This window comes from Macrobrachium nipponense, chromosome 11, assembly GCF_015104395.2.
Source record: "Macrobrachium nipponense isolate FS-2020 chromosome 11, ASM1510439v2, whole genome shotgun sequence".
NCBI lineage: Eukaryota > Metazoa > Arthropoda > Malacostraca > Decapoda > Palaemonidae > Macrobrachium > Macrobrachium nipponense.
Genome location: NC_061087.1, coordinates 96,449,406 through 96,470,023, shown reverse-complemented (window position 1 = coordinate 96,470,023; position 20,618 = coordinate 96,449,406). Strand labels below are relative to the sequence as shown.

Below are 20,618 nucleotides of genomic sequence, written 5' to 3'. Positions count from 1 at the left end.
TATCAGCCGGAAGAAAGCGTGTCGGTGTAGGCCTTGTGTGTATGTGTGTGTGCGCACTTACACGAGTGTACGGGTCATGTCGTCGGTGGGGGTTGTATTTTGGCGTTATTATTATCATCGTTGTTTTCAGCCGTTATTGACTTTGTTCTGATGACGCTAAAAGTGTTGCAATTGCTGAGGTTTCTCCTAAAATGGTAGAGATTTTGGTGTTTTTGAATTATTAGTATAATTTATTGATGCTGCTTTTTTCGATACCGATTGTAATTTCATTTTCTTATTTATTACTTAAGATTTAGATATTCTGAGTGTGAACTTTAAAAAAGATTGTCAAATAAAAGTTCGAGCCTGAATTTCAGGTAAACTTTGTATACGTTTCATTTAATTCAGTTTTGTGAGAGAATATTTCGTGTGTACGAACCTGAATTTCAGGTAAACTTTGTGTACGTTTCATTTAATTCAGTTTTGTGAGAGAATATTTCCAGTGTACACACACACTCTCTCTCTCTCTCTCTTGCTTAGCACTCGAGACACATACCACACACTTGTGTGGTCCTTATGCTCTTGCCCGGATTTCCAAATATGCTCATGGGGTCAATCTTTTTCGGAATTCGTCGCCCTAGGAGTTGGTCCCTTCAGTGTGCTAAGAGACCCTATCCACGGCTTTTATTTATTCATAATTATTAATATAATTTTGGAGGTCAAGTAATTGCCTCATGACTTTCCTCTTTCCCTATAGAAAAGGAAAGCGATCTTCCCTGAATATAGGCTAATGCAACCTTTACGTCAAAGTTCATGTAATGGGAAGACAAAAACTGATAAGTTTTATTATTATTATTATTATTGTTATTATTATTATCATGGAGTTAGACGGTTCAGGAAACACAGGAGAAGGTCTTCAGGATACAAGACTTCGTATTGTATGAGCCTCTTCACTGATCTTCTATTGGGAGTCCGTGCGTTGCCGATCATGTAATGCCTTTGCAACGCTTCGTGCTGATAAAAGCAAGTCTGCGCTTGCATTGAAAACATCTTTGTGCTTCTGTGACCTTCGAAGGGAGGCGTGTGTGTGTGTGTGTGTGTGTTTGTGCCCGCGCGGTGCTCGAGCTTCGAATTGCTTTCAGGTATTAGTTGCCAAGTGACCGAGGCTGAGAGGATATATTGGGAGTGGTTTGGTATTTCTTTAGCGTACGTTGGTCATGATGTGCAACTAGACAGGTTTAAAATATTACCCTGGTTTACATTTTTACCCTGAATTATGGATGGTCAAGTTATTTCTGCTTTCCTGTGGTTTGTCGAGTTGTGGCTTCTTTTCCCGTCTCTCATTTCGGTTGTGATTTGTTTCTAGTTGTTATCAGATTACCAGGTTGTTTCCTCTCTCTCTCTCTCTCTCTCCAACCCTTGGCAGTAGCTACACCCTTCATCATCATAATTTTTACCTTCCTTAGGTGTGGGCACTCTATAGTAATGCTTATTGTCCAGATCTTCAGCCTACTAACCGCAGTTCATCCTCAGGTTAACCTTAATGTATATGTATGAGTCGACAATTGTGTATTGGGAGGTGGGGCGGGGGGGATAACGACCGGAAGTGGGAAAGGGGGTCTTGATTGGAACATTTCGTGATAGGCTGGTCGTAATGATGGTTTTGATATCTTAGGATTTGTTTTCACCTTTAGTTAAACATATTTGCAAATTTATAATTGGTAATTACATGCTTACACAAGGGTTTGTTGAAAGTTATGCGCTCAATTTTCGAGAAATTAAATGATCTTGATGTGTCAAAATATTAATACTCCATCACAAGTTAGCGTTGCGCTCTCTCTCTCTCTCTCTCTCTCTCAGGGAACGTGTCCAGTATCATTCATTGTTTTTCACAGACCATGCAGAGCATATCAAGCAGATAACTGCAGCGTATATTACTTTTTATACGAAAAAGCAATAAACTCTTCAACACTAGTCTGGGATGTCAGGGATTAGTCAATTTCAGCTTAATGAAAATCCATCTAAATTTGACAGACATGTGTACGTATTAGCTGAAATAGAATTACACCCTTCTTAGTAGAATGGTTTGGGTTAACCACGCCTTAGCATACCATATGTTGGTTCGAATCCCACTGCTGTAGGTTGGACAGGGTTTCTAAGCAAATATTTCCATCTGAATTCAAGGCCTGCAATAATATGTAAATCTATAGGGTGAGGAAATTAATTTTCGTAATTGTTAACAGAAGGGGAATTTTTTTGTTGATATTGATGATAATTTCGTCCTCTCATGGATTTGAACAAACGCAGTGAAGTTACCGACTCGGCAAACATGTGATGTGATAATAATTCACACACACACATATATATATAGATATATATATATATATATATATATATATATATATATATATATAAATTTGTGTGTGTACATATACATACATATAGCTTATGTGTGTGGGAGATACTGTTTATGAAACCAATTTTTCAATGCCATTTCCTGTTCATGAGAAGGAACTTTGAAATATTTGAGATCTTTATTTTTACTTATTTTTAAGATAAGTTTACATTAATGTGATCCATCCTTTCTAGTTAACTGCCTAATAGAGAAATCTTACATCCACTAAACATTATATATACGTATAATAATGACAAATTTTCTTGGGTTGCTGCTAAAGGACAAAAAGAAATTGCACCATGTAAATATCACCGTATAATTTTTGTTGTTCTTTTTCAGGAGATTGGTGAAGTCCTACCAACCTAAGAAGAAAGAATGTGAAGAATTAAAGTAAGTGTATTTTATTTTACCTTTTGGGAAAATGGTAGTATGCTTGTTTGTTTCAGGATGGGGTGCGTGTGGTGAAAATGGGGTTACTGTTGACATTTATATTTTGAGAGTGACAGCAGAAGTGGAAATCCAAGTGTTGAAGGTGAGAAAAACGGGTATGCAAGGATGATAAGATATTGCAGCGTTGTTGAGGGTGGTTTAATCATGTAGAGAGAATGGGTGATAAAGTTTAACCATAATTACTCATGGCGAGCAAGTGGAGGAGACTTAGCAAATAGTTGTTAAATTGAAAGGGCATTGGCATACAGACATTTTGAGAATATATCTTAAGATTTTAAAGCCAATTTGAGCTGTCTCTAATTGAGACTTAACATTGATGATGAGGCATCTGTTTTGATATGAATGTATATCAAATGTGTTTATGTATCTATGTATCATGATTTTCATTTATCATCATCATCTTACCAGGTTCAGCACCGTGAGGTCGTTCCGGGACACTGTCAATGAGACAGCTGATATGGCCGGTCAACACGAGGTCATCTCAGAAACTTTGACCGCCGTTGTCTTGAACGAAATAGGCTCCTTAGTCAAAGAATTAAAAGAGGACAGGAAAAAGGTGAGAACTGCCCAGTTAGTTATTGTAAAACTATGTTTAGTTAATGCAATTGCATAGGAGACTTGAGAAATTAACATAAATTAGAGAAAATTAGTATATCTGATCATTTTTTTTTTACGTATTTACTTATGCTTTTAGGTAGATTTTATCGGATTTGCCGTACATTTATTTCCTGTAAAGCCATTAAGGTTTACAGCAGATCTTTTATAAAGTTCTGTGAATAATATTCTCTCTAAGCATAAATTTTCGTTAAACCAAGAGCTGTACTTCATTATTTTCAATGAAAACATTTCGGTAAAGTATTGGAAGAAAACCTTGTAGTTCCTTAAAATTACAGTAATACAGCTAACTTTCTCTTTATACCAAGTGTTTTAATCACAGGATGCTAAAAAAAAAATACTCATGCCTTTGCATTTACGTGAGTGCCGTGCTTAATTAAGAATGCATGTGCATTCATGGTTTCAGTAACTGTCAGATTCTCTTCGAACTTCAAGAAAAAAAATGAGTGGAAAGCAGAAGCAGAACTGCTAGGGTGCCTTTCAAAAGCATAATTTTGAGTGACACAGTAGAGTAAAATAGCTTATGGAAAATAAACCAAGCCCAAGAATATAGTGATGAAAAAGCAAAGCACTTGTAGTATAATAATGTAGTTCCTGGCCAGATATGAACAGATGGTTTTATATTTTTTGCCATCCAGTATTATGGTGTATTATCAGAAATTTACAAGGAAAATAGTACAGGAATGTATGTGTCGTTTAAAAAGTTATTTCTAAGATAGGATATGAATTAAATAAACAGGAGATAACAGCAGTTTAGTTTGATGTAGTTTGGAAAGCTACCTCATGCTGTTATTTGAGAACTTTCAGCAACAGAGGTTTCTCATTTTTAAGTTTAGTATTTACTTTCTGAAAACGAGCTATAGTAGTCCTAGAAGTGGATATACAAAGATAGTACATAATCATGTTCCTTATTAAATAAGTCTGTGGCATGTGAATTCATTACCGACTGTGCAAGCAAGCAGCAAGATTGTGTCTGTGTGACGTGTCACCACATGAAAACACTTTACTAGCTTTGGCTAGAGATAGTACTATGACCATTGAATCAGTCAAGTCCTAAAATTATATGCTCACAGTAAAAAATATTATCAAATGATAAAGGACTTTGTATTGCAAAACTTATTCAATGGATTTATGTATTTGTTTTATTTAAATGTTCTGTTGTTCATATGTGTTGTATGGCTTTCGTACGTTCAGTTCTAAGGCTTGATTCATACCTACTGTGTGAAATTTCCTTAATATTCTCTGGTTCATTTTATGGTTATGAATCAAGTTCTTGTGTAACTGTTCATTGTATTGGTTGAAATATTGTACTGTCCTGCATTATGCACAAGTAATTAATTTTTTGAAATTGCTTTTTACTTTCCAGAGTTTATCAGAAGGGGGCAGAGTGCAACAGAATTTAGCACATTCTTTGCAACAACTAGAAAAGGCTAAGAAAAACTACGAAAAGGCTTTTAGAGAAGCGGAGAAGGTGAGCAAAGCAACTTTGTGGGAGTTACTTTCAGTCCTACTTGTCTCACCCATTCATCCACCCAGCCTGATTATATTCTGTTTTTAAACTGGAAGTTAATTTTATTTTGAAGTTTTCACAAAGAAATGTGGGGTTCTGACATCATTTTTTTTCAGGCTCATGAAAACTTCACCAAAGCAGATGCAGACCTTCACTTATCTCGTGCCGAAGTTGAGAAGCAGCGCATGAATGCCAGTATCAAAAGTCAGCAGTGTGAAGACAGCAAGAATGAGTATGCTAACCAGTTGCAGAAAACAAATAGGTTACAGGTAAGTGTTTCTCAAATGCATTTAGTACTGAAACTGCTCATCTGCTTTGTAGTAAACCACTCTACAAAAATTTAAGGAGCTTTGAAGAAATATCTTTTGCATCAGTAATTTATCATTGATTATGCACTTTTACCAGGTTATTTATTTTGTTTTTATTAAGGTGTTGTCTTCACTTTTTTACTGACATTTGTATAATCAGCATCTAGCTATTTATTGGTTGATATTAATCTCATTTATTTCATTTGGCTATACATCAGTTTTTAGTGTAGAAGTATTTTATGCACACTACCTTAGACAAAGAGGGATATATAAGTATTTTTACAAATACAGTACAGTATTTGCAAAAAATTTAACCCAGTTTTGATCTCCACATCATTTGCTCTTTTATGAGGTAAACAAGGTAGAAGTTAAGCTTGTCACCAAGCAAATCAAGTAATTGTCACTATTACACACTGCTTGGTCAAGTTATTTTGGAACGTCTTCAAGTGGGATGTTCTTATGTGGGTTATCAAACTCTGTCGTTGATAAAGTCAGTCATGATATATTGCCACCAAGTATTGTAACAGTTTTTACCATTGAGAATTTGCATTACTATTAAGCATGTAGGCACTAATTACCCCTTTATTCTTAGTGCTTGACTCTGAGATAAAACAAGGTAAAAAGTCTCCATTTAATTAATCACTCGTTGTTAAAGAGGGTGATATAACTTCAGGAGGTGATGCCAGATAACTAGTATAATCATGTATGGTAGTTTCCCATAGTGGTGCTCCTGTTTCTGGGGTATTCATCCAAAGTCAAAATTGCTGAAAACTTAACTTTAGATTAAATTTGCATTTGGAATGCAGTAGCTTTGCTTGTTTAACTGTTCTGTAGAAATGAATAATAATTGCATTATTTCTTTTCAGGGTGAACATTACAACACCATAATGCCAGGTATCTTCCAAAGTTTACAGGATTTAGATGAAAAAAGAATAAATAATTTTAAAAATTTGCTCAAAAAAAGTGTTGAAATTGAGAGGTCAGTCTTCCCCATCATCAACAAATGTCTGGATGGTATTGTTAATGCTGCTGATTCAATAGATGAAAAGCAGGTTAGTAACTTTGGATGTTCTTGTTGATAATGCTGTAAGTCCTGTCTGAAACAGTTATTTTAAAAGGCCAAGGGTATATTAAGCAAAATTGCAATATTAATCAAATTTTGTTCAATCATTTTGTCTTTAATTAAGTCATAATTATTGACTCTCTTAAAGGCGAGTAAAAGCAAAAGCTGTATTAAGCCTTTAGCACTACAAACTCATTTTCAGTGACTGAGTTTGTAGTGCTAAAGGCTATGCACCTAAGTATTTTACTTGGAGCTTTTGGTTTTTCTTGTCTTTAAATATTGCCTTTCTTAGAGTTATTTTTTTTAATGCAATCACTGAAATCACTGAAAGTTAGAATGGTTAGTTCCTTCTGTTGGCAGCTCAGGATTTATGCATTGTACAAGTTAACAGTTTTAGGTTAATGGTCTGAGAGAGCTACTATTAAAGTCATTGTAATAATGATTCTTGTTACCATCTATTATGTGATCTTCCCAGGTTTAAATTGCATTAATGGTGCCCATGTTTCTCAGATGCCTGAGATAGTTTTTGGATGATTTATGCACATTCCACTTTTGCCAAAATGTTTTCTTGTGTTGTTGCCAGTGATAGGAATTTTTATAGTTTGGCATCACTGAAAGCTTATTTTAGCTTCTCATTATAAGATTTAATATACACGTATTTGATATACTTCTGTGTAGTTGATGAGTCTGTTTATTACACATTGTATTCGTTATGTTTCTTTTTAAATTTCTTTTAGGATTCCCAAGTTGTGATAGAACGATACAAGTCAGGATTTACGCCACCAGGTGACATACCATTCGATGACCTTAGCACGCCGCGGCAGAATGGTGATATGACCCCTACAGTAAACACTCCAAGTAGACAGGACACTGTGAAAAATACATTATCAATAGCAAAAGCCAAAAAACGCGGAGGATTATTTGGTATATTTGCCTCAAATAAGGTGGGTATTTTTGCACCAGTGCATGGTTTCATTACAACTAGGTGGTTCACAAAAATAAGTCACTTTCCTCTTTCACACTGTTTAGTTTGGTGGTGGTATTCTAGAAGATTTCCTTAAGTAATTTATTAGGAGTACTTTTACACATCCAGTAGAAAGACCTTGCATCTGTTGAGTTGTTTACCAACTAAATTACTAAGTGAAAAGTGGCTAGTACTGGATACATTGTAGCTTTGGATCTGATACTACATTTTTTTGTATGCGATGATATTTGGATAATCTAGGCATTTTTGAGAAAAATATTATATTAATAATGGGCAGGTATGAAAAGTTTCAGTAATGGTAGTAATTATTATAGTGTCACTTATAGATAGTGAAATTTGTAAAATCTTTGAGTGACCTCTGCCATCTCACTTACTCGACTTTGCTTTGGTTTCAGAGTAACAAAATGAACTTTGCTGACTTGTTCCCCTTACAGAAAAATATTGTATATGTAGTTCACTTTTTCCATATTTAGTTTTTATTCCTTTTAAGTTAGGATATTTTGTAAGACCAAACTACACACAATGGCTCTTTATTAAGTAAAATATCCATTTGAATACAGTTTATCATTATACAAGAACAAACATTCATGTATAAAGGTCCTAAAAGACCATAATTTTAAAAGCAACCTTCTGTGTCCTCTTTGATATTTAATAATACTACATATTTTTTGCTAAATGACAAAGTTGCATTTAGTTTTTTATACTATACACAAATAGAAAATTTTTAATTGGAATTGCCCTCATATTATTATCAGGTAAAACTAGATTAACTTTTGATACAGGAAAGTTGCCACCAAATCAGGAGTGGTGTGTATATTTTTTTTAATTTTTACCCCTTGAAGTGGTAGAGGCATTTTTATGAATGTAAAACACATTTCAGACTGATAGGTATTTGAAATAAACAGTACAGTTTGTTACCAATTGTCGAAGAAATTGTTAATTTGAACACACCTTTGTTGTGTTATTTTGTACACACCTTCGTAGTTCCTTTATTTTTTTTTTTACTGATACATTAATTCCCTATGGATTTGATTTTATTATCCACTTGTTTTATAAACTTTGACACACAGTATATACCAATATGTATTCATATTTGTTAACTGGTCAATTATTTATATAATGTCCTGGAGTTAGAAACTATAATGTGCAGCTCAGTTTGACTGTAAGAGGATTATGACACTCCTTTAATTTGTTAGGCAAGAGCTTTTGCAGTGAATTTTTATCAGAAGGGGAGTTGATTTCTCATAATAGCCTAGGTTATGAATATAAACATCTCGACCTTAATGAATGAAGGATCTTCTGTTTTCCCTTTCAAGCTTTTTGAGTGTCAAAAATGTAAAATCACAGAGCTGTCTGAAGTAGTTGTTGGTAAAAATTCAGTTCACTGAAGGTAGGAGAAATCAGAATTGTTTATATTATGCCCTTACAGACAATGTTAGACTTGAAGTTTAAGATGTTCCTCTACACCTTGTGAGAAACTACACCAATACGTTAGTATTACATAGTTTCCCCATGAAGTAGTGTTCTTAAGTACCATAAAGGTGTTCATACTATAAGGTTTGGATGTCACATTTAGTGAAAACAACAGGGTAATCATTTAGATGCGTGTTCCCCCCAAAAAAGGAGAGAGAATTGTCAGTGCCTTTTGTTTAGTTTTTATCTGGGCCATAATGTATCTGGTATTAGTTCTTAAATGTTGATTATGCTATGTTTTTTTGCAGATTGATGCCATATGTAGCCTATTTAACCTCAACCAGATCATGGTATTACAATCTTGTTCAATTTCATTCACATTGCATTAATTTTTTTTATTATTTTACCAATGACACTCATTGTTTTGTATTGTACATTAGTTTTATCATTTATTTTATTTTTTGGCTTTATAGCACTGCATGACATTTGATGAAAGGTCTGTAAAATGATAAAATCACTTGCATAGCTCTCTCTTGAACTTGCATGGCCAGGGCTTTATTGTGTTATTTAGATGCTTTAATCAGTTATGAGAAGTGATTAAAAAAAACTGAAATAATTATTCCTTTGTAAATTATGGTTTTGTCTGTATTGTGCAGTAAATTGAAGTTATTGCATTAACTGAAATATTATAGTAATCAGAAATGATTTTAGTTATAAATTCAATCTACCCATAATAATGTTAAACAGCATTATCATATTACAGAGTAAATGTCATCATGTTCAACTTTGTTCAGATAAACATTCTTTAACACTAGAATAGAACTGTGGATGACTTTTCTTTTGTTGAAGTTCCAAACACTGCAGTGCCGTTTTAGGCCATTGAAACTGTAGGAGGAAGCTATGTATCTAATCAGCACAGTAGAGAATGCAAAAACTTAAAACCATTTACATGATTCATATAATTTCTTGCTAGAGCTGTAAAATACTTTTGATGCTTTACTACAGAATTTGAAGGTTTTTGTTTCTTTCAACAATGATGTGCTATATTACGTATTTAGCCACATACGCTTCGAGGTTATGTGAAGAGATGGTTCACGACTGAGCATTTATTTTTGGCTGTTTTGAATGATGCTATTTTGTTTTATTACCTTGAACTCTAAATTTTATCCAGGCCCATGGTTTTTTAACACTAAATTTGGTTATGCTATCTAAATGTATTAATGCGTATGAAGTTTAAAAATAAAAATGAAAATACGTATTTTAAATTTTAAAATTAATTTTGCATTGTCACTGCAATTATGTACTAGGTGTGGGGAACTGCCATCAATACTCAAAACTTTTTTTAATACTTTACCTTATCATATTATACTTATTTACTTTCCCATTTATTACATGATCCAGTTCTGTCCTGCTATGAATATCTGTTATGATATCTTTTGTACCGTTATACAAAAGCCCATATTTTGTCTGTAACCCCTTGGTTATAGCAACAATTACTGGTAATTCGAAGTATTAGAAACTGAGTACCCTAATGACTCACCCCATGGAATATGCATTGTTGAATATTGATTGAACTCCTGTGATTTGCCTGCACTGGAATTAGCATTAACAAATATAATTTCCCTCTCTGTGTGTTCTTGGGTGTGGTGGTTTTGGGCTCTGGTTTTTGGGTGGCGTTCACTGCATTTCGGCTCAACCCACCACTGGTGTAAGTATGAAACTGCATTACTTTGCAGCTGAAGAGCTTATGAGGTTTTGAATTTGTTTGTTTGTTTAGTATTGTTATTTTTTGCTTGGCTGTGCTTGAGATGATTCTGCTTCTGCTGCTGCTGTGACATGTTTGAAAATCTTGTCTGAAGGATAATTATTCTTTCCAGGAATAGATGTTAAATAATTTTTCATGCAGTTAGTAACTGATATGCATAATGGATTGAAATGTATATACACTGGCATTCACTAATTGCAAATTACCAGTATTAGTTCTCCCAGGTATAAATAACTGGCATCAAAACAAAGCCATATTAAGACTTTATAACAAGCCATATTATTTCATTACATTACTTTCTTACTCTGTTTTTTTTTTCTTATACTGGTAAAGTTAATATCTAGTCACACACTAGTATAGACTTAGAAAAAATCTTATGAAACACTAATGTTTATTATGTTGTAGTTTATGGTATGGGTAATTTTGATACAAAAGTATTGAATTTCCTTAGTAAACTTACAGAAACAAGAATGAATTATAGATTAGTATATTGAGACCAGTGTGTCACATTTCTACTCATCCAAAGACTTTACGTATTTTTAAACGAAAGGTGATGAGTAGTGGAAGGAAAAATTAATGAAGTTGGGCAGCTATAAGTGGGACAAGAGCAAAGGCAGTAGTTGAAAAGTATAAAGTTGAAAGCATTGCAGCTTGGGCTAAAAGGACAATGCAAAGTCTTCTTACCATCTACAGTGGAGGACACAAGGCACGCTTTACCCCTTTATGGGAAAAGTTGTAGGAGAAATATGATTTGGTGTAAAAGGAATGTTTTAATTACAATTTATTGGTCTTTATTGTACATGTTAAATAGCAAATTACATACAGTATGTTGTGTATTCATAATATTTTAATAAGTTTGATTTCCTTTGTCTATTTTCTGGCCAGAATTCTTTGCAGTTTTAAAGTGAAAACTATAATTTTCTTTTCTGTAAAGAATACTGTATATTTTCATTTTAGCAAGTTTCGTTGTCATCATAGTATGTAAAATACTGTTTTCCAAAGTCCACAGTCATTCATAGCCTAATAGTTGAAGTATTACATTTTAGTAAGCAAATGTAATGCAGAAGTAATAAAAGTAACATAAAGCATGAAATTAGGGCTTTTGAGATATTACAGTATATTAGAGCACTTAGGAATATGTGATGAAAATTATGCATCACCATCTTAACTTGAAATTTATTCAAATTATGTTGCTTGTGTTGTGTATTCTCATTATCTACAAGGTTTAATCTGACACTAATATTTCATGAGTACCCAGCCTACAGTACAGCACTGGGAGATTTGCAATATTCCTAATGAAATTTCTTGATTTCAGAGCATGATTGGAGTCAAGACTAAGTTTTAGTATCAATACAATCTTAGTGGCATAAATATAATTTTACAGTGTAGCAATAACAGTTTGATAATGCAAACCACAAAATTGTTAATCAGTGAGTTTGTCTCACTTTAAATGTAAATATGGACTTGTAAAATACAAAACCTTTTTAGGAAAGCTTCCAGGAATATTTAGGTTTAGAATATCTTTAGATACTGCCGAGTGAAGGACAGAAAATACTGGTAACTGCAGGCAGCTATAGCCATAAGTTATATATATAAAGGTTCTTCAATATTAAAGTTTACTGGCATCCAAAGATAATTTTTTGGACACCTATGCCAGATAGCTGTCACATCAATAGATTAAAACTCTTTGGTCTTTCATATCTTTTTAGGGTATCTTATATTGATATCTAAGCAGAGGATAGTATTACCTCTGAAGGAAAGAATGATCTGCAATGCATTCCCAACATTTGTACAGCTTGTCAAAGCCTTTTGTCTTCAAAAGTATAGTAGTTTAAAAGATGACCCTGTTAACAGTTCTTGGGTTACATTCATTTCTAAAAAGCATTCTGAGAAAAGTAATGAGTAATTTTTTTGATATAGGAGTGTATTTTCTCAATGACCCCTCCATAAGATCTGAAAAACCTAATGCTTAAATGGATAAATATAATACAGCCTCCCCAGGAGATAGCCAGTTTACTTGAAAAAAATTGTTACAATGGTATAAATGGATTTTGTGAATGGAAACCAACCGAATAATATAAGGCTTTCCAAAAAATTAAATTGAAGATTTTATATATTTTCAGGAATTGTTACTGGAAAACTTTTGTGACCAAGTTTTGTCTTATGTACCATAGGAATTCACCTTGTAGGGATTGTAGTTTTCAGTATACTTGATTTAGCAGGAAAGTATAGGATACAGGCTAAAGAGAACCATTAATTTAATGTTTATCTTTTTTTTATTCGTATAACACCCAAATGTTACAGAATGTGGGAAATTATTTTTATTACAGTGAATTATAGACATTATAGTTATTTAAATTTTTCTTTTATTTCGATAAAATGATGATTCATATATGTATATGTACATATATATTTTTTTGGTTTCCTGATAAGAGTATGGGCATGTGGAAAGTACAAATTATTACTATAGTTTGGTGACACGCTCAAAACCTTCCAATACTCAAATGGTTGAGTTTTACTTGTGAAAGATATCTGTCAGGGAGTGTTATTGATTGTTTGTTTGTACGTGACCCTTTGGCATTTACCTATTCATCAATTGAAATTCAAATACTAAACTTGAACTGGCTGGCTCTCTCTCTTATCAACTGCAATTTACTGATTATTCCAGTCTTCCGTTTTCTATGGAAAAACAAGTGTTACGTTACTTTGATGTAAGATTGATTATATATTAGAAATATTTCATATTACTCAAAGCAAGAAATATTTTACAAACAAACATATGATATCTTTCAAGTATAGTATAGTTATAGGTGTATTAAGTGGGATGTATGAAATCAGGCTTTTCATTTATATAAGCTTTTGCTTATGAACAAAATCAGGACAACTTGCTAAGTTTGCTTTTGTATGCTGGATTATGCTGATCTGTTGCATGATTTGTTTTTTTTATTTTGCTCAATTCAATTTTGCACTGGAATATTTGTAAATAGGCTAACTCTAACTTGTGTATAGTATAACAATACTTTTTCAGGGTTGTCAGTGTTTTGTGTGGTATTTGTATGAGCTAAAAAATTTCTAAGGAAACATTATGAAGAAAAATTCACATAAGTATTTAGAGTTAAATGGTGTATGATTCAATATTTATAATTATATTAGTTATGAAAATTAATGTCCCAGGCCATTTTTAATGAGTTAATCTTGCATTTTACTTTACTTTGATCGTGAAAGATCAACGTATACCATAGAAAAATTGCGGATCTTACAGGAAAACATTTAATCCCAGTTAAGAGTAAATATTGTAACTGTAACTGGAAAGAACTTTGATAATTGTTTTTAGTTTTAATTGTAGGAATTAAAGCCATCTAAGGCCGTGAACTGCATGTTATTAACAGTATTTTTCCTCTTGTGTCTTTTGACACGGAGAAATAAAAAAGAACTGATTTGGATATTTGAGAAATTGCATTGAAACTGATTCAGTAACCACATTATTCTATTCATTCAATTCAGAAGCCTGGATTAATTAAAGTTATTACTGTGTATGTGGTTTGTATGTGCTAGGCCTTTTCAAATTGGTGCTTTTCAAACTAGTTGCTCGTATATTGTTTCCATATCTAGTAAGTACATTATGATAATCTTATCTATGTATTTCTATGGGAAAATTCTTTTGTTTCACAGCACTTGCAATAAAACTACTTCATTTAAAGTTTAACTGACTGATCGATTGGAAATGGTAAAGGGAAATTAATTTTCTTTCAAGAAATTAGTATTGTACAAAATGTGCCATTCTTTTCCCTTTGGCAAGGAAGCAGCCCTGTAAGTAATCTATTGACAGATGAAGTATAAAAGCAAATAACTGTGACTAGAGAAAGCTGGACATTTCTTGTGCTAGTTACAGATTTTGATTTGCATTGTTTATAGAAAGAGAAGAATTATCACACCTTTTCATGCTTGTCTTCCTCTGGGATCATATATGATATGGTCACAAATGATTCTACCTTTTATTTATGATTAGTTTTATGTTTATGTAAATGTCAACATATTTCCCTATTTAGGTTAGTCATTTAATAGTAAACTGAATTCATGAATGGTAAGAAATCAGTTACAAGTAAGTGACTCGGTGTTGAAAGTACAATTCAGTTTTACTTTGTAGAATTTCTTTATTATTTGCTCTACAAGTACCACCATAAGCCCCAATTTGCGATCAACCTAGTTTGCCATTAGGAATAGGAGATATGCTTGGAAATAAACTTGATAAGTTGATGAATGAGGTTAGATACTTTTGCCATTGTCAGGAAACAGTATAAATTACCATTTTCTTCTTTACATCAGAAAATAGTGTCTACCATTTTAATGTAATTAACAGTGTGAATAACACACAAAGAACTACAAGAGCAGAACCTGTCTTATTTTCTCTTCATTCACAAAAGTGCTTTTCTTTTGCAGAATAATTTCTCTTTCTCTGAAAAGGAGGATTTCAATGACTTACCCCCTAATCAAAGAAAGAAGCGTATCCAACAACGCATTGATGACGTCACAACAAAGCTCCATCAGGAAACAGCTGCAAGGTTGATTGTTTTTCTCTTATTTTATACGTACTCGTTTCTTCTTTTCTTATAGTTGCCTCTCTTCTTTTTTCCTTCCTTAATGAAATATAAAGTAAAACGATCATCTTATTTAATTGATGCTTATGGTAAATGTTATCATCCTTCTTAAATGTCTAGACCATTTCTGCATATCTCCCTTGTTTTTTCTCCTTCACTTTTTGTACAAATATGTATGTTGAACAAATCCCCCCTCCCCCCCATGATATTCTAACATCTAACAAAACATTCCCAATTATTATATACTATCTTCTCACCATCATTTACTTTAATTTTTCATTATTGTATTACATAGTGGCCCTTATTACATTAAGTGCCAGTTTTGTAGGCTTTGCCCCAAGTACCTTGTAACATGAATCCATTCTGGTGGGCCTTATATTTCTAACTTTAAAATTTAGTCTAGTTTATAAATTTTGGTCTATTTAGTTTCATTTGAAAATTTATCGGTAATTTTGTTATGCCAAACATATTTAAGAAAGATAATTCATATTTATTAATTTTGTTTTATGGCATGATTTGTGTTTTCCAGAGATGGCTTGCTGAAAATGAAAGAAGTGTACGAAGGAAATCCATCTCTTGGTGACCCTATGAGTATTACAGGGCAGCTTACTGATTCCTGCCAGAAGATTGAAAAGCTTCGCGCTGACCTCCAGCGGTATCAGAGTCTGTTGGAAGACGTTGATACACTTGGCACTGGAGGGGCCACATCAGGAGGACCTTCTACGCCAAATTCTTTGGCACGACACCACAGCAACGTCATGTCTCCTCATCACAATGGAGGGGCTTCACCTCGCTCCTCAGTCACATCCCATCGCACCTCTCTCAGCGATGAGTCTCTCTCCCGGTCAGCTTCCGATTCATCAGTGTGCACAAACCCACCCTCCTCATCCACTGCCACTACTACAACCACTTCCTCCTTACATCGAGTGGCCATCTCCACTTTGGCCACGACCACCACCACTACCACAACAGGGGAGGGCAACAAACCGAATCCCCCTGACCCTATTAGCTCTCAGGGGTCAGTTCTGCACTCATCTTCACAGCTGGCAAACATTCATTTTGGATGCTTAGTTTCAAAGTCAAGTGAAGTCTTGCTATTCAGTAAAGATTTGGGATATACATTTGTTTAATTTTTTTAAGTAAATCCTCAACTTCTTGGTATCTTTATTTTATTATTTTTTTTGGAGAGAGAGAGAGATATTTTCCCTGTAAAGTAAAAAATTGTTCTTGTGGGTTGGGTAGTCTGGAGATTTAACAGCTTCCTACTTCCTTTCTCCCCTTACCACTTATGGCAAGGTTCTGCTGGGATAAAGCTAGTTTAAATTAAACCAACCAATGTCACTTTGTAAGAGAATACCCCTCCCCTCATTAGTTTATGTAAGATTAAAGTTAATTCTGATGTAAATTTTATGTCATATATCATTGAATAATTTTTGATGAAAGATTAATGAGATAAAGAAATCTTTATTCTTAATTTGGTCTTTCTGGGGAAACTGATAAATTATATTTTTTGTCTCAAAAAGTTTACTAAACTAAGATTCAGTAAGTTGAGGTTTACTAATAATGAAAGATTTATTTTCAAGTACTCTGTCAAGAAGAATGCAAGAAAATTTCAATTACAATATGTTAATTTACCTCCTTATTGCTTGCAATTATTTAAAAGTTAACCTGCAATCACAAAATGTGTGTTTGCCATGTCTATGGTGTAAGGTCAACCTGGCTTTTGATTTTTTGGTGTTGGTATTTCAGTGTACTGTATTTTGTATTTCTTATGCATTTAATTCTTAGACATTCCTATACTACCTATCATAAGAAAATGCATATTGCCTGTATACCTCAGTCTAGAAAATTTAATGTATATTACTATTTTATTTGATGATAAATGTATCTATTACAGTATTACTTATTACAGAGTAGAAATTTTTATCTTTTACTTTTTACAAGATGCATGGAAGTCTCATATTTAGTGTTTCTCTTCATATTTTTAATTAAGAATATCTTCTTGAGGTTTTGTTAACTACTCTAATTGCCTTGCTACTGACGTTTAAGTGTACACTCACAATTTTATTTAATTTTTTGGTATTGGTTGAATGCATGGACTAAGTGCAGTAGTTGCTGTTTGGGATTTTCGAAATTGAGTCTCTCTCACTAATTCCTTGTTTGAATGTCACTTTCCCTCATCATACTTAGGTAATGGGAGTCTAGGAAGGCTATAGATGGCTTCGTTTGACAGTGGCAGTACTCATAATTTGTGGTGGACTATGTGTAGGGAGCTTGATTATGTATGTAATCATAGTTAGGCTTGCTTATGATGGATGTATTTGGTATGGGATTTTCATGGTTTCTTTACTATGCTTCAACACAAACATAGACATACACAAACAATTTACACTTTTCCCCCAATACATTTGTGTGGTTAGTGGTTAGAAATTTATTTTGTAAATACTGATTTTTTTGTTTTGATGGCTTTCATAGTGAATAGCAGTACAGTATATCTCATGAAATAGAGTGGATTTTCTTTTAAACTGGTGTGCTATATTTTATTTATGGTTTTCATGTACAGACCTTTGATCAATACAGTATTTTGAGATTTGAACTAAATCAGCCACTGATTGCTTTACTAAACATAAGTAAAGGATATTTCAGAATTTACCAACAAATATTTACGTACTTGTACAAATGCACTAAAAACAAGATATATTAATTTCCAAATTGACATATGCAGCAGTCATAAGATTACTATATTCAACCAAATATAAAGCTTTTTAAATTACAAGTGTCGGCTAAGTACAAAATAAGCACATTCACTGGGACAGCTAAGTTGCAAGATTTTTATCACAAAGTTAAAGAATTTGGCTTCAGGTACGCAGAGCTTAGTACGTATGTTTTAAAACTTTTAGGATAATAAATATGGGAACTGACTTAACCTCTGGATTTGCTTCCAAATTACATGACTGGTTACTTGACATGTATTTTATATTTAAATATCTGTGATTCTAAGGGCAAAAGATTTTGATCAACATATTTGAAAAATTTGTTCAATTACTATTTTTGCATTATCTTGTTAGTTATCTTATGACTGTTGAATATTTAGGTAAATGATGATGATGATTATAGTGCTGGTAAATATTCAACAGAATAAGGTTTAAAGTGAACATATTTGATGGTTTTTATAAAGAAATTACAGTGGTATTCCATATTCAGAATTTCGATATATGGATTTGTCTTTTCAGAAATTATATTCTTTGAGGGTTCACAGTGTTTTACCTATGTAAATGGTACTAAATATTCTTTTTAATGTCTCAGTCCTCAGCTGCATTACTTTGCCTTTTACTTTCCTCCATTTCCCTTGGTCTCTTACCACCTAGGTGTTCAACTTCTGGAACATTAAACTTGCTTCAGTTTTTATCTCTCACTATAGAACATCCTTTGGGTGAACCCTTTGAAGTCGAGATATGTGACTCAGTCATCTTATGAAACTATTAAACAGCAATATAATCCTAAATTAAATACAGACCTCCTATCTCAAAAATAAATCCACAAGGTAACCCCCCTCTTCCATTGCTATCTGTTGGCTCTGGAGTATTAGGAACTTGTCATAACATATACTACTTGGATTCCTAGTCTAAAACCTAGAATCTTTTGCTTTAGGTCAGAAGTAGAGTTGGTAGTTCATGTTTTTTGTCTCTAATGCTTAGGTGTATAAAATTTTAAAAACTTGTAATTGAGTAATACTGAGAGCATTAAGGTGAATGGTTTACAGTTGCCTTTAAGTACACAGAGGCTTTCAAACATTCTTCATTTTCCCCTTCTCAGTAAAGCATTAGCAGTCATATCTTGTTTCAGTGCTTTGTTTATCCATTCATTTGTATGTATATTCTAATTAGTGCCTTCAGCGAGTTAACTTTTTTTTTTTAAATGTGAAAAAAAATTTAGCTTTGTTTACAGAAGTATTTCCTGTCTAACGGTATACTCATCTCAGGTTGCATAAATTTTCTTCATGTTTTTTCCCATTTTGTTATGGAATAGATCATTGGACTAATTTTCTTGTTAGCACAAAATGTTTTCATAGTTAACTTATGGCCTGGAAATGTACTTACAAGAGACTGTATGTCTAAAGTACATGACAAGGTTATTTGGGAGTTTAACTTTCTAGTTTTGCTCTCTTGTCACATGGATAGGTTTTGTGAATCGCTTTGAGGACTATATACGTACTTTGATGATACTATAGAGGGAGCGTACAGTAGGTCGTTTCACTAATGCTATTGTGGTTGTTATCTCTTTAAGTTTAGTTGTATTGCTGTGACTGCCATGATGTTTTTGTTTTTAGGTTAACATTATTTTCCTTATCAGATAGCTAGTAAAGTGAATATAAATAATATTTAGGTATTCTCTGGTGGGGCCAAGTGTCTGTAGTTGAGTAGGAGGCCTAAACTTGAGCATGTTGATAGTGCACTGACTTTTTCAGTGCATACATGAGGAACAGTATTCTAAAGCTATTTTGAAGTCAGAGTCTTTTGAATTGTAGCAAGTGTGATGATACTGTAATTCCCTAAGGAAATGAGTACTAGGTGGAACTTTGTATAACTGGATAGTCGGTTGCTCTTTAACCCTTTTGATGATCTGTTCAGTTTTGAGATTCCAAGGAAAATGCTTGGTTTCAGATAAACAAGAATTTTATATCGCTACTGATATTAAAACTTTATAGTTTTAACATCATTGCCCCCTCCCTAAAAAGAAATATGGGGTATTTTATTTTGTCTTTAGCTACCTGTAAAGAAAGGTGTACCCTTGAGGGAATTGCAGTTGTTAGGTCCTAACAGGTTTGCTCAGATTTTTATTATTATTATTATTATTTTTTGCTGCTAACTTTTTTGTATTTTTGATAATCTTGGCATTTTGATTTATATTGCATTCCTGTGCTGTTTGGCTGGAATTGATTTACATTACTGAATTCAGAATGGTTATTTTCAGTTCAATTGAATATCAATTGAACTTGAGGGTAGTTAAGTTTCACAAAATTCTATGAAGGCAAGGTAATTAGGGGATTGGTGTAGTTTGTAGTGTTGCTTTAGAGGAATTCCCATTGAAATATGACATGAATTCAGTAGTGGAAACTTTTCTGTTGGTTTGGCTTGTGTTTGCTTGGCTTGTGTGTGTGCTAACAATTATCTTCCACTAATTCAGCTCGTCTCATAGTCCGGAGAGTGGTATCGGCCTTAGTCACAACTCCCTGCCGGGCTCGGACACGTACGACCAACCTGATGGACCAGATGATGATAATGCTGAGTTTTATGATGCAGAACCTCTACCAATCATAGGAACTTGTCGAGCAATGTATGCATTTGAAGGTATGTACAATATCTGAAATCATTTAATTGAGTTAAATACTTTTAACTTGGTGGTTTTGTTAGGCTTCCTAATAATGACAAGGGGATATGGGTATTATGATGTAAACTTGATGGTGTTTAGAAATTGCTGCATTTTTAATAAATGGTCCAGTAAAAGCCTCAAATTCAAAGGAGAAGTAAATGAAG

General features: G+C 33.3%; 1 protein-coding gene across 1 annotated transcript in view; it reads left to right on the top strand.

Moving 5' to 3' along the window:
* Window positions 1-2,713: 2,713 nt before the first annotated feature.
* The window catches only part of LOC135207694 (formin-binding protein 1 homolog), a 36,520-nt gene continuing 18,615 nt past the window's right edge, over window positions 2,714-20,618 (top strand). The window contains exons 1-9 of the mRNA XM_064239528.1: window positions 2,714-2,764; window positions 3,233-3,380; window positions 4,806-4,910; window positions 5,066-5,218; window positions 6,124-6,309; window positions 7,058-7,264; window positions 14,924-15,045; window positions 15,611-16,099; window positions 20,269-20,432. Of these exons, the coding sequence (XP_064095598.1) occupies window positions 3,282-3,380; window positions 4,806-4,910; window positions 5,066-5,218; window positions 6,124-6,309; window positions 7,058-7,264; window positions 14,924-15,045; window positions 15,611-16,099; window positions 20,269-20,432 (1,525 nt within the window). The 5' untranslated portion in view covers window positions 2,714-2,764; window positions 3,233-3,281. The remainder of the gene's footprint in view (window positions 2,765-3,232; window positions 3,381-4,805; window positions 4,911-5,065; window positions 5,219-6,123; window positions 6,310-7,057; window positions 7,265-14,923; window positions 15,046-15,610; window positions 16,100-20,268; window positions 20,433-20,618) is intronic.